Source organism: Oncorhynchus nerka, linkage group LG14, assembly GCF_034236695.1.
Source record: "Oncorhynchus nerka isolate Pitt River linkage group LG14, Oner_Uvic_2.0, whole genome shotgun sequence".
NCBI lineage: Eukaryota > Metazoa > Chordata > Actinopteri > Salmoniformes > Salmonidae > Oncorhynchus > Oncorhynchus nerka.
In genome coordinates this window covers 73,076,242-73,090,495 of record NC_088409.1, presented here as the reverse complement: position 1 = coordinate 73,090,495, position 14,254 = coordinate 73,076,242, and the positions used below count along the sequence as shown (strand labels likewise).

At 42.5% G+C, this 14,254-nt stretch overlaps 1 protein-coding gene across 1 annotated transcript in view; it reads left to right on the top strand.

The window, feature by feature from the left end:
• LOC115141852 (neural cell adhesion molecule 1-like) overlaps positions 1–14,254 on the top strand; it is a 125,740-nt gene that overhangs the window by 94,488 nt on the left and 16,998 nt on the right. Inside the window, exons 2-4 of the mRNA XM_065000367.1 lie at positions 12,499–12,573; positions 12,935–13,144; positions 13,903–14,046. Coding sequence (XP_064856439.1) covers positions 12,499–12,573; positions 12,935–13,144; positions 13,903–14,046 — 429 coding nt within the window. The remainder of the gene's footprint in view (positions 1–12,498; positions 12,574–12,934; positions 13,145–13,902; positions 14,047–14,254) is intronic.

Sequence of the window (14,254 nt, the reverse complement as noted above, 5' to 3'; positions counted from 1 at the left end):
CAAAAAAATGTTAGTTAAATAATTATCCCGCGACCCAACTGAACCCCTGCTGTGACCCTCAAGTGAGTCCTGACACACAGTTTGGAAACCACTGGCCTAGACTTTCTTCCTAGTACTAAATACTGAAGTTTATGGGCCTCTCAAAGAGGATAAACACCATGGTCATCATTAGATCATTTCCATTCTCTATAGGCTATATTTATATTATACACACACACACAAACACAAACAGGATGCCACCATCCTATGCTGCTGCTAAGTAACAGAGGGATCCGTAAGGGAATGTGGGATCTTGGAGCGGGGCATCAAGGAACTTGCCCTTGAGAAATAGAAAGAGGAAAGAAACCCTTGGGCTACTTTACTCCCTCCACAGTTCCTAGTATGAAGGAGGGACACTGTGCCAGTGAATTGATCAGCCACTGCTGCAGAAACCTTTTGCAGAGCCCATTGTTACAGTATAACAGGATACAAAGTGATATATTTATTAATTTTCTGATATAAACTAATCCCTCCTCTTTCTAATATTGGATGGAAATGCATGTAGGGTTTATGAGGAATGGAGATGCATTTTTTCATAGAGCCCTACATTATTACAGACTGCCAACTGTAAACTATGGGCTGCATGATCAGGCTGGATCCAAATGTGTCAATCCCCATAGCTATTGTGATATGTCACACTGCCAAGTCCTCTTGGGTTGGGATTCTTCCTGTGTTACTGTTTTACAGTATCTCTGTTCTGTACCTAAAAAAAAGCTCCTACTGTACTTTGCCTAGATTTCCCTGAAGGCTATGAAGCTTAGCCAAGTCATCACTGTTAACAATCTACTACATCTCCACATTCTCAGAGTCTGTGAACATGGGTCAATAGAACAAGTCTTAATTTGTTGTCTGGGAGATCAGGACTAGAATTATTCATTTCTATGTTGATGATAGGCTAGATCTCCAAAAATGTGTATGCTACCCATGGGTTTGTATACTAGATTACATTATGAACACAGTTATATCCATAACAATGCTAATCGGTTATACATGTCTCAAAGATCACGCACTCCTTTTTCCTCACTCCTCTCTCCTTACTACTCTCTCCTCACTCTTCCTTCTCATCACGCCTCTCTCTCCATCTCTCTTTTCCCCTCTATTTCTCTCTCTGATGGGAAAGGCTCTCCTGATTTACAGCGATGAAAGGCTTTTCAATTTGAAGGAAATCTTAGATCAGCCAGGCAGACCGTATTTTCAGTGCAGTCAGTGAGGACTCACTGGGTTGGTTTTATCTTTTTAATCATCCATTTCTTGGTATGGCCCTAATACAAGCCTCTTGTTTTATATGGAAGGGGGGGTTCCTATTAAAGGGATAGTTTGGGATTTTGGCGATGAGGCCCTTTATCTACTTCCCCAGAGTCACATGAACTTGTGGATACCATTTTTATGGATGTGCGTAGTTTGAAGGAAGTTGCTAACTAGCATTAGCACAATGACTGGAGGTCTGTAGACTTTAATTTATTTGAACAGTTGGTAGGAAAACAATTAGTATGCCCTCAATTCATCGCTCTCTATGTAGTGGAGCTACTGTAAACTGAGAACTCAAATCAAATTTTATTTGTCACATACACATGGTTAGCAGACGCTAATGCGAGTGTAGCGAAATGCTTGTGCTTCTAGTTCCGACAATGCAGTAATAACCAACGAGTAATGTGTGATTTGATTTGATTTGAGTAATCTAACCTAACAATTCCACAACAACTACCTTATACACACAAGTGTAAAGGGATGAAGAATATGTACATAAAGACATATGAATGAGTGATGGTACAGAACGGCATAGGCAAGATGCAGTAGATGGTATAGAGTACAGTATATACATATGATATGAGTAATGTAGGGTATGTAAACATAAAAGTGGCATTGTTTAAAGTGGCTAGTGATACATGTATTACATAAAGATGGCAAGATGTAGTAGATGGTATAGAGTACAGTATATACATATAAGATGAGTAATGTAGGGTATGTAAACATTGTATTAAGTGGCATTGTTTAAAGTGGCTAGTGATACATTTTTACATGAATTTTTCGATTATTAAAGTGGCTGGAGTTGAGTCAGTATGTTGGCAGCAGCCACTCAAGGTTAGTGGTGACTGCCTTGAGATAGAAGCTGTTTTTCAGTCTCTCGGTCCCTGCTTTGATGCACCTGTACTGACCTCGCCTTCTGGATGATAGCGGGGTGAACAGGCAGTGGCTCGGGTGGTTGTTGTCCTTGATGATCTTTATGGCCTTCCTGTGACATCGGGTGGTGTAGGTGTACTGGAGGGCAGGTATTTTGCCCCCGGTGATGCGTTGTGCAGACTTCACTACCCTCTGGAGAGCCTTACGGTTGTGGGCGGAGCAGTTGCCGTACCAGGCGGTGATACAGCCCGACAGGATGCTCTCGATTGTGCATCTGTAAAAGTTTGTGAGTGCTTTTGGTGACAAGCCAAATTTCTTCAGCCTCCTGAGGTTGAAGAGGCGCTGCTGCACCTTCTTCACCACACTGTCTGTGTGGGTGGACCATTTCAGTTTGTCCGTGATGTGTACACCGAGGAACTAAAAACTTACTACCCTCTCCACTTCTGTCCCGTCAATGTGGATAGGGGGGTGCTTATTAGAGTTTGCAGTTTAGAAGTATTTAAATGTGTGAGAAATCACAACTCTGGGTAGACGACAGCAATGTTTCTGTACATCTCTTAGTGCGATGGGGAATTGGGGGTGGTACTATGTGCAGTGTAGTGGTACTATGTGCAGTGTAGTGGTACTATGTGCAGTGTAGTGGTACTATGTGTAGTGTAGTGGTACTATGTGCAGTGTAGTGGTACTATGTGCAGTGTAGTGGTACTATGTGCAGTGTAGTGTTGCACATTATACCAGTACCACGGTAATATCACAGTACTTAAACATCATGATACTTATAATACCAACATTTTAGAATACCATAGTACTATTTCTACTGATCTAAAGAACCTGCTGGTGCCTGTTATAAAATGTTTATAAAGTCAGTTTTGTTTATAAATTCCGTTGAATTTAAGCAACAGCCACTAGTTTATTATATGCGCAGGCTCAATAATATCCACTTCAATTTGATGTGCATATCATGTCACGTGTGGCAGCTGTAATCAGCCAGCTGCATTCCCTACCAGCCCTCACTCACCTGCACCCGGTCTTCATGCACATCTATTCCTCCATCATTTCCAAAAAAAGTAATTTAGCGCGAAGGCAAGCAGGGATGCAGACCCAGATGAGTCTTCTGTTGTTGGAATTATACATGTTACATTGGAGCAATGCGCAGACCGAGCAATGTTGATACATTCAATCTCCTATTATAAGATCACAGGCCAGTCTGAGTAGACTTTGCAAGTTCACTGTCATGCAGCCTCTAAGTGCCAGAGAGGGAAAATGGAGCACCAATTTGATATAATTTCACAAACCATGTCGCGGGCCATTTTAAACTAATCCTGGGTTGCTAATTATTGGTTTGATAATAAAACAACGTTGTTCAGTAATGTCACCTAGCTAGCTAACAACCTGGTAACTTGACAATAGGTTTAGGAAAATGTGATTGGCACAGGAAGAAAGGAAAAAAGTCTGCTACTCATGAGATGTGCTTCAACCGTAGGATTCATACAGGCCAAATGTAAGCCTAAACTATATCAAATATACATTTATTTCTGGTGCTTCTTAAATTCTGTTTGGTGCCTAACATTTTAAAAGTTGGGAGCAGTGTGTGTATGTTTGGGAGAGGGAGTGGTGTATGTGTGTGTGTGTGTGTGTGTGTTTATGAGACAGAGAGAGTGTAAGGAAGTGAGGAAGAGTGTATGTGTGTCTGTGTTAACTCAAGAGTAAAGAAGGTTTAATGCAGTGTTTTTCCCCTTACTGACACAGTCTTTTCTCCTTACTGCCACAATGACATGCAGATCATTATGCAGTATTCCCCCCTTAATGCCACAATGACATGCAGATCATTATGCAGTGTTCCCCCCTTAATGCCACAATGACATGCAGATCAGTATGCAGTGTTTTACCCTTACTGGCACGATGACATGCAGATCATGATGCAGTGTTTCCCCTTACTGGCACAATGACATGCAGATCAGTATGCAGTGTTTTACCCTTACTGCCACAATGACATGCAGATCATGATGCAGTGTTTCCCCTTACTGGCACAATGACATGCAGATCATTATGCAGTGTTTTCCCCTTGCTGCCAAAATGACATGCAGATCATTATCCAGTGTTTTCTCCTTACTGCCACAATGACATGCATATCATTATGCAGTGTTTTACCCTTACTGGCACAATGACATGCAGATCATTATGCAGTTTTCCCCCTTCCTGCCACAATGACATGCAGATCATTATGCAGTGTTCCCCCCTTACTGCCACAATGACATGCAGATCAATTATGCAGTGTTTCTCCTTACTGCCACAATGACATGCATATCATTATGCAGTGTTTTACCCTTACTGGCACAATGACATGCAGATCATTATGCAGTGTTTTACCCTTACTGGCACAATGACATGCAGATCATTATGCAGTTTTCCCCCTTACTGCCACATTGACATGCAGATCATTATCCAGTGTTTTCTCCTTACTGCCACAATGACATGCAGATCATTATGCAGTGTTTCCCCCTTACTGCTACAATGACATGCAGATCATTATGCATTTACTGTATATTCCTTCCTCCCATTCCTCCAGTCAAATCACAGGTAGGCCTTTACAAACATGAGCAAATCAGCTATTCTCTGCAGTATTCTATTGTCTACTGAATAATGTGAAGTTAAATTCAATGTGTTGTATTCAATGTGAATTTCAGCGTTTTTTTTAGTAGCACATGCATAGAACATTTAGAAAACGGGAAAAGCGTCCTCGGGACGGGGCAAACAGGACGCTACGCCACTGATCCGACTCCCTTCGTGGTATCGCTATACTACTCGGTATCGGGATATTTGGCCTGGTATCGTATCATTTTTAAAATGTTGGTATCGTGACAGCACTAGTGCTATGTGGAGGAAAAATATTTTGGGACTCTCATTATTCTGTCGTCGCCATGTGTTTGCCATGTAGTCCATGCATCAGGAGATGAAAAGTGTTGTTATGCATGAATAATCTTAACAGTTGCTTTTAGTAGATTAATAATGTTGAGGCGGAGCGCTATCATGCTGTTTCCATGTTGGCAGTTTGGACAAGCTTCTCTGCTCCCCTCCAGTGGTCTTTCCTTACAGTAGTGAAAGGGAGGGAAGCTGTTAATGGATTATTGAGCATACACATAACCATTGGCAGTATCCATAACCAAAACTATACACTGCCCTGTTGTGAAGGGGATGAATTTCTTGCAAGTGTCAATGCCGTCGTCGGAATGAGACCAAGGTGCAGGGTGGTGAGCGTACATTGTCTTTTATTTGTAATGTCGCCAACAAAAACAAGAAAACAAAAACGACCGTGAAGCTTACAATGGCAGTAGTGCCCCTAACAAAGACAATTTCCCACAAAGACAAAAGGGAAAAAGGCTGCCTAAGTATGATTCCCAATCAGAGACAACAATAGACAGCTGTCCCTGATTGAGAACCATACCCGGCCAAAACATAGAAATACAAAATCATAGAAAACAGAACATAGAATACCCACCCAAATCACACCCTGACCAAACCAAATAGAGACATAAAAAGGCTCTCTATGGTCAAGGCGTGACAGCAAGTGGACTTTTTGTTTTTGTTTAAATCACATGGAGTTATTGTATCACACTGTAGGCTGACAGGAATCATTGATTTCTTGGAGCAAAAAAACGAACACATTTATTTGACCTTCTTTAGGTTAAAGTCTGCTGTGTTGTTGATAATTGCTGCTGGGCTGACCTTATTTCTATACAAAAACAATGCTAGCAAAACAGAGAGGAGATATGCTTGTCTGGGCCATTCATAATGGGACTCACTGGCACTGCTGAAGCAGTCCATCTCTTGTTCTCTCTCTCTCACACACCCCCCTCCATCTCTTGTTCTCTCTCTCTCTCTCTCTCTCTCTCTCTCTCTCTCTCACACACACCCCTCCATCTCTTGTTCTCTCTCTCTCTCTCTCTCTCTCTCTCTCTCTCTCTCTCTCTCTCTCACACACCCCTCCATCCCCCTCTCTCTCACTCCCCCTCTCTCACACTTTCTTATCCCTGTCTTTCTCTCTCTCTCTTTCTCAACCTGTTTCTCTCTCTCTCTTTCTCAACCCGTTTCTCTCTCTTTCTCAACCCGTTTCTCTCTCTCTTTCTCAACCCGTTTCTCTCTCTCTCTTTCTCAACCGGTTTCTCTCTCTCTCTCTTTCTCAACCCGTTTCTCTCTCTCTCTTTCTCAACCCGTTTCTCTCTCTCTCTTTCTCAACCCGTTTCTCTCTCTCTCTCTTTCTCAACCCGTTTCTCTCTCTCTCTTTCTCAACCCGTTTCTCTCTCTCTTTCTCAACCCGTTTCTCTCTCTCTCTTTCTCAACCCGTTTCTCTCTCTCTCTCTTTCTCAACCCGTTTCTCTCTCTCTCTTTCTCAACCCGTTTCTCTCTCTCTTTCTCAACCCGTTTCTCTCTCTCTCTTTCTCAACCCGTTTCTCTCTCTCTCTTTCTCAACCCGTTTCTCTCTCTCTCTGTGTGGGTTTGTGAGATAACATGTATCTACTGGCCACTGTGCTCAGTCAGGGATTGACTGTATACTGTATTTGGATCTAGTCTTAAAGCCCCCTATCTACTGTAAACTATAAATTGCTCTCCTCTTTCAATCTTTCATTGGTTTCAAGTTCCCATGGTCAGAGCAGGCTTTATGATAACTTACAGTATCTAGAGCCTATCTTTTTTCATGTATTAGAGACTGCTCCCATCTCTCTCAGAAATCTGATTCTTCCCTTGTGGGATGCCTCAGCAAATTGACTCCCCCTAATCCAGTCTACTGCAGCCTAGACAGCCTGACAGTCAGTTCCTTAATATCACCCATCTGGTAATAATACCCTCCGCAATTAGGCTTATTTACATTTCAAAAGCAAGCTAATCTTGCATGCACAAATGGATAACCTCCATGATACCTAGCTACCGTTGTTTTTGTTTTGATGGGACATTCCGTGCTATGTGCTTATACTGGATGACAGAGTGATATAACCTAATCTTACTGAACATCTGTAGTTTATACTCTGCTGGTCATATGAAGCTCAGATGTTTGCACACAGAGATACAGTATGTATCACAAGGGCAAGGATTACATGTCTCACTCTCCATCAGAAACCAAACGGACATGCATAGTTAATCTACTGCTTGGTACTTGAGGTTAGTTTTGCTTGGTTTATGACGTTTATGCTTGCCCTATATTGGAAACGACTACTTCCAGAACTCGCTATTCTTGGCGGTGGAGACCCCATTACAGCCATGCATCTTCCATATGGGCTGGCACAGACAGAGGCTCCTCAGAGAAAACTAGCTAATGCAGGAGCCCTTTTGATAGGTCAGGGCTGAGTCCCAAATGGCAGCCTATTCCCTATATAGTGCACTACTGTTGAACAGGGCCCATAGGGAATAGGGGGCTATTTGGGATGCAGACATGGTCTCATATTGGCCCTCTCACCAGGCTCCTCACAGAATCACTGGGGATAACCAGACAAAAGGCTGGTGAATGAGCCTGGTCTCGGAGGGCTGTCTTCTCCAGTCAGAAGTGGGTGGTGCTGATGGGAGAAAGCTGAACATATGAATCTATCCTGTGAAGTGGAATGGAGACAGACATTTGTTATGAGTTTACTTTATGGTGTGATGCTGTTTATTTCCAAACAGCTCAATGTAAATTTGATTTTGATCAAATCAAATGTATTTATATAGGCCTTCTTACGTCAGCTGATATATCAAAGTGCTGTACAGAAATCCAGCCTAAAAACCCAAACAGCAAGCAATACAGGTGTAGAAGCACGGTGGCTAGGAAAAACTCCCTAGAAAGGCCAAAACCTAGGAAGAAACCTAGAGAGGAACCAGGCTATGAGAGGTGGCCAGAGAGAATTAGAGAGAGCATACTTAAATTCACACAGGACACCGGATAAGACAGGAGAAATACTCCATATATAACAGACTGACCCTAGCCCCCCAACACATAAACTACTGCAGCATAAATACTGGAGGCTGAGATAGGAGGGGATAGGAGACACTGTGGCCCCATCTGACGAACCCCTGGACAGGGCCAAACAGGCAGGATATAAACCCACCCACTTTGCCAAAGCACAGCCCCCACACCAGTAGAGGGATATCTTCAACCACAAACTTCCTGAGACAAGGCCGAGATCTCCGCCACGGCACAACCCAAGGGGGGGCGCCAACCCGGACAGGAAGACCACGTCAGTGACTCAACCCACTCAAGTGACGCACCCCTCCTAGGGACGGCATGGAAGAGCACCAGTAAGCCAGTGACTCAGCCTCTGTAATAGGGTAAGAGGCAGAGAATCCCAGTCGAGAGAGGGGAACCGGCCAGGCAGAGACAGCAAGGGCGGTTCGTTTTTTCCAGTGCCTTTCCGTTCACCTTCACACTCCTGGACCAGACTACACTCAATCATAGGACCTACTGAAGAGATGAGTCTTCAATAAAGACTTGAAGGTTGAGACCGAGTCTGTGTCTCTCACATGGGTAGGCAGACCATTCCATAAAAATGGAGCTCTATAGGAGAAAGCCCCGCCTCTAGCTGTTTGCTTAGAAATTCTAGGGACAATTAGGAGACCTGCGTCTTGTGACCGTAGCGTACGTATAGGTATGTACGGCAGGACCAAGTCAGAGAGATAGGTAGGAGCAAGCCCATGTAATACTTTGTAGGTTAGCAGTAAAACCTTGAAATCAGCCCTTGCCTTAACAGGAAGCCAGTGTAGGGAGGCTAGCACTGGAGTAATATGATCAGATTTTTTGGGTTCAAGTCAGGATTCTAGCAGCCGTATTTAGCACTAACTGAAGTTTATATAGTGCTTTATCCGGGTCGCCGGAAAGTAGAGCATTGCAGTAGTCTAACCTAGAAGTAACAAAAGCATGGATTAATTTTCTGCATCGTTTTTGGACAGAAAATGTCTGATTTTTACAATGTTACGTAAATGGAAAAAAGCTGTCCTTGAAACAGTCTTGATATGTTTGTCAAAAGAGAGATCAGGGTACAGAGTAACGCAGAGGTCCTTCACAGTTTTATTTGAGACGACTGTACAACCATCAAGATTAATTGTCAGATTCAACAGAAGATCTCTTTGTTTCTTGGGACCTAGAACAAGCATCTCCGAGTTTAAAAGTAGCAAAAAAAAAGTTGTCAGAGTTTAAAAGCCTGACAGCCATCCATTTCCTTATGTCTGAAACACAGGCTTCCAGCGAGGGCACTCTTGGGGCTTCACCGTGTTTCATTGAAATGTACATCCGGTGTCATCCGCATAGCAGTAAAAGTTAACATTATGTTTTCGAATGACATCCCCAAGAGGTCAAATATATAGTGAAAACAATAGTAGTCCTAAAACGGAACCTTGAGGAACACAGAAATGTACAGTTGTTTTGTCAGAGGACAAACCATTCACAGAGACAAACTGATATCTTTCTGACAGATAATATCTAAACCAGGCCATAACTTGTCCGTGTAGACCAATTTGGGTTTCCATTCTCTCCAAAATAATGTGGTGATCGATGGTATCAAAAGCAGCACTAAGGTCGAGGAGCACGTGGACAGATGCAGAGCCTCGGTCTGATGCCATTAAAAGGTAATTTACCACCTTCACAAGTGCAGTCTCAGTGCTATGATGGGGTCTAAAACCAAACTGAAACATTTAGTATACATTGTTTGTCTTCAGGAAGGCAGTGAGTTGCTGCACAATAGCTTTTTCAAAAGAAAAGCACAGCTATCCTCGGCATAAGGCGATCGTTCTCCTGTATACAGTATTAGGAGTACAGCGACTGCAATTAGATGGCATCATGTTAATGTTACTACTTAGCTTCAGCTGTGGAGGTCCTGACAAACCATGTCCAGATAAACTATCTGGAGTGAAGAAGTTGAATGAAAAAAAAGTTGAGTGAGGGAAAAACTAAAAATATAAATGGTAATTAAAAAGTAAAAACTGTAAAGTTGTCAGGTAGCACAGTAAGGTTAGCAGTAAGGTTAGTAAGTAAGGTTAGCAACACAACGCACAGCAGAATGTCAACAAGTCTGTAAAACACTAATTTTTATGTGTCTTAAGTTATTCTTCCAAGTGTGTGAATTACCCATGGGATTCATCATACTGAAAGCTGCGTTATAAGTAGGGTGTTTTCCCCATAGAATTGATATGAAGTTGATTGGCACAAGGTTCTTCCAAGGGTAGGCTACACAGTTTGTGGAACCATTTTGCTTTTATGCCGCTTGTTGTCTTAACGATTCCACAATACTTTGTGATAACTAGCCCAATCTGATGATGTATGGTTCTTCGCTATCTAGAGGTCTATAAATCTGAAATCAGAGCTGAGTTGACAGTGTGCCATTTCCAGAATGTTATTTCTCTGGGTTGATGAATTTGGATTATATGGTTGGTAAATAACATCTCACATCAATCACCTCTGATGCAATCAGATATTTTATAGGAAATGTCCAACAAATACAGATTGATATCCAGGCTGTATCACATCCGGCCGTGACTGGGAGACCCATAGGGTGGCGCACAATTGGCCCAGCGTCGTCCAGGTTTGTAAATAAGAATTTGTTCTTAACTGACTTGCCTAGTTAAATAAAGGTTAAAAAAATTATTAAATATGCCTCAGTCCTTCAGTAAGGGGTTTGCCCACTCTTCTTAGCACATTACTATCACTAGGGAGATGGTTGATCTGTATTCCCTTGTCTTTAATAAAGCCTTGTTCACACTACAGGCCTTAATGCTCAAATCAGTTTTGTTTTTCAAATCTGTTCTGGTATTCTGACTGTTCAAACAGCAAGTTACAAGTGACTAAATCAGATTTATGTGTTCAGACTGACATGGCTAAGCTAGTTGACATAGTCGTGGCGAGTTTGTGTGCACTCAGAAGTTGTAGTGTAGCATCTAGCAAGCTAAGGTGACAACAATGCCTGGCATTTTTTTATTTTATTTATTTATTTATTTTACCTTTATTTTACTAGGCAGGTCAGTTAAGAACAAATTCTTATTTTCAATGACGGCCTAGGAACAGTGGGTTAACTGCCTGTTCAGGGGCAGAACAACAGATTTGTACCTTGTCAGCTCGGGGATTTGAACTTGCAACCTTTCGATTACTAGTCCAACGCTCTAACCACTAGGCTACCCTGCCGCCCCCCATGGAAGTCTCCCTGTTGCTTTGAATGTTCAAAATCATAGTGTAAGAACATTTTTAAAGCCTCAAACGATAAGATACTCCAACTTTCAAAACGAGTCGGTTTTGGTTAGCCACAGCAGTTAACTAGCTTACTAGGTACCTGTTTAGCCTGCCATCACATTCCCTCATTGTTTGTAAACAATTAACAAGCTAGTTAGCTACCACATGTTCTTGTCAAATTGTCAACAGTGTAGCTACAAAGCAACAAGATATGCCAAATAACAGTCTAGATATCACTTAAGGGCAGATAAATCAGATATGACCATTCAGACACAGGTCACATGGCCAGGAATCTGATTTATATCTGATTTCAAACCACCTAGGAAGGTGGTTTGAAATGTGGTTTGAAACATCTGATTCCATGTGCTTTTTGCCTGTTTAGACTGCATCAAAAATATGAGATTCTAATAAGAAAATGGATTTGAGTCACTTCAAACTACCTCTGTGAACAAGGCTTTACTCTGCAGGTGTCAGCCAAGTGCATAGTCTTACCGTGGTCATACCAGTCAATAAAATAAAGTCTCAATCGATCTGCCAGAGGTGCTTCTCTGAGGCCTGAGCCATGGCTTGGAATAGATTTCTGTGTTGAAACGATTGATTTTGTTTCTCCCCCTTGGCTGCTCAACTGTCAATAAGCGCAGTAGAACTTACCTACCTGCATGCTGAGATGGAGGCTACTGTATCACCTTAGGCATGGACAAAGTACTTTCTCTCTCTCTGCAGCCAGTTCTCTCTTTGCTGTGTTTTGTTTACCATTTCATATGTTTTCTACTGGTTCATCCGAGCATGGTGTACAGTAGGATGTTGCTGCTGTGGAGGCGTGGAGGCGTCCAGGCCAGCCTCCCAAATGGCACCCTATTCCCTATATAAGTGCACTACTTTTGACCAGAGCTACTAGCCCTGGTCAAAAGGTGCTATCTAGAACCTAAAAGGGTTCTTCTTCGGCTGTTCCCATAGGAGAACCCTTTTTGGTTACAGGTAGAACAGCGCTGCAGACATAAGCTTTAATATCACATTAATGAAATGGTCTCTCTACACATACACACACACACAACACACACACACACACACACACACACACACACACACACACAAACTTAACACTGCTTCCAAGTTCTCCTCTGTCTAATGTCCCTATTTTGTTCTCTTTTCAGTTTGTCTGGAAGTGGAGATCACCCCCACCCAGGGAGAGATCAGTGTCGGAGAGTCCAAGTTCTTTCTGTGTGAAAGTAAGCTTGCCCCTCTATCATTATACTGTAGTAGACTACTGCCTCTTTGGAAATGTTTGGATCCCATTGTGCGGTACTGATTATACACTGTGACCTTTTGTGTCCTGTCCTGATATGCTGTGTGTAGACCACAGTTGTCAAGCCACTAGACAGGAACAAGGTAGCTGTAACCTTCTCTAGGATAACAGAGTACTAATACCTAATAAGGTGTATAGGTTGTTTCCTAGGTTGATAGCCTTCTTTTTGGCTCTTTATTTGTCTCGTTTAGAGATTCAACATTGTGATAGCGAAATGTTTAATCCTAATGATTCTAGTTAGATACAAAAACAAACACATGTAACCGTCTCTTGTCTCTGTGCAGTTGTTGGGGTAGCAAAGGAGATTGACTGGTATTCTCCGAGCGGGGAGAGGATAGAGCCCAACAAACCAGAGATCACCGTAACCCGAAACGACGAGTCCTCATCCACGCTCACGCTCTACAAGGCCGGGGTGGACAGCGCTGGGACCTACAAGTGTCTGGCCACCAACGGAGACCAGTCAGCAGAAGCCACCGTCAACGTCAAGTTCTACCGTAAACTGCTCCTCCTCCTTTATTCTCTAGGGATGTGTCCAAAGGGGCAACCTAATCCCTCCCTATAAGGTTCACTACTTTTGACCAGAGTCCCATTGGCCCTGGTCTAAAGTAGTGTACTATTTAGGGAATAGGGTGCCATTTGGTACGCAGGCTAGATGTCCTGTTCAAAACCAGTGTGTGTTTGCATTATGACATAGTATAAAAACTCAGGGGGATGTCCTGATCACAGAGCGTTAAATTGTTATATTAAGAACCCTAAGCTGAAATGTTCTTAACCTTCAGTATAGTTATGAAGGAAAAGCTCTAACTTTTTATTGAGGGCTTGAGGGAAAAATATCTTTATTTTCTGTTTTTCAGCTGGAGATGGATTTTTCATCAGTTCAATAAACCCCTCCAAAGCCCATTAAGACAAGGCCTAATGTCTGTTGTGCATGTCTTCTGACTAATGGTTTCTATAGCTAAACACGGCCAAGCATCAGCAGTCCATCATCTAAACCCTTTATGGTTTCCCACTAGGCACAACATGCTAATGTGTTTAGAATAAAGGCAGTTAAGAGGCTGAGGTGTAGGGGGAAACAGTTAAATGAACCCATTGCTACGTCTCAAATAGCACCCTATTCTCTATGTAGTGCACCCTATGGGTCCTGGTCAAAACTAGTACACCACGTAGGGAATAGGGTGCCATTTGAGTCACACTCTTTATGTTCTTCATGGTTTTAAATGGTTGACTAACATTCTTGTATTTTGTCTTGTAGAAAGGATCACCTTCAAGAACGCCCCCTCCCCCCAAGAGTTCAATGAAGGGGACAACGCCTACATTGTCTGTGACGTCATCAGCTCCCCTCCCCCCACCATCATCTGGAAACACAAAGGAGCGAAAATTCAGATGGAGAAGGATGGTGAGATAGATGCTATTTAGCCTGGGGTAGGGTTGCACAATTCCAGTAACTTTCCCCAAATACCCATGTTTTCCAGAAATCACCTTTAACGGAATCAGGATTTCCTGCTTAAATCTAAAAGCAGGATTTGTGGAAAACCTGTGAATTTTGGTAAAGTTATCAGAATTGTGTAATGCTAAAGGGTTCCTATATTTTTGCTGTTTCCTTT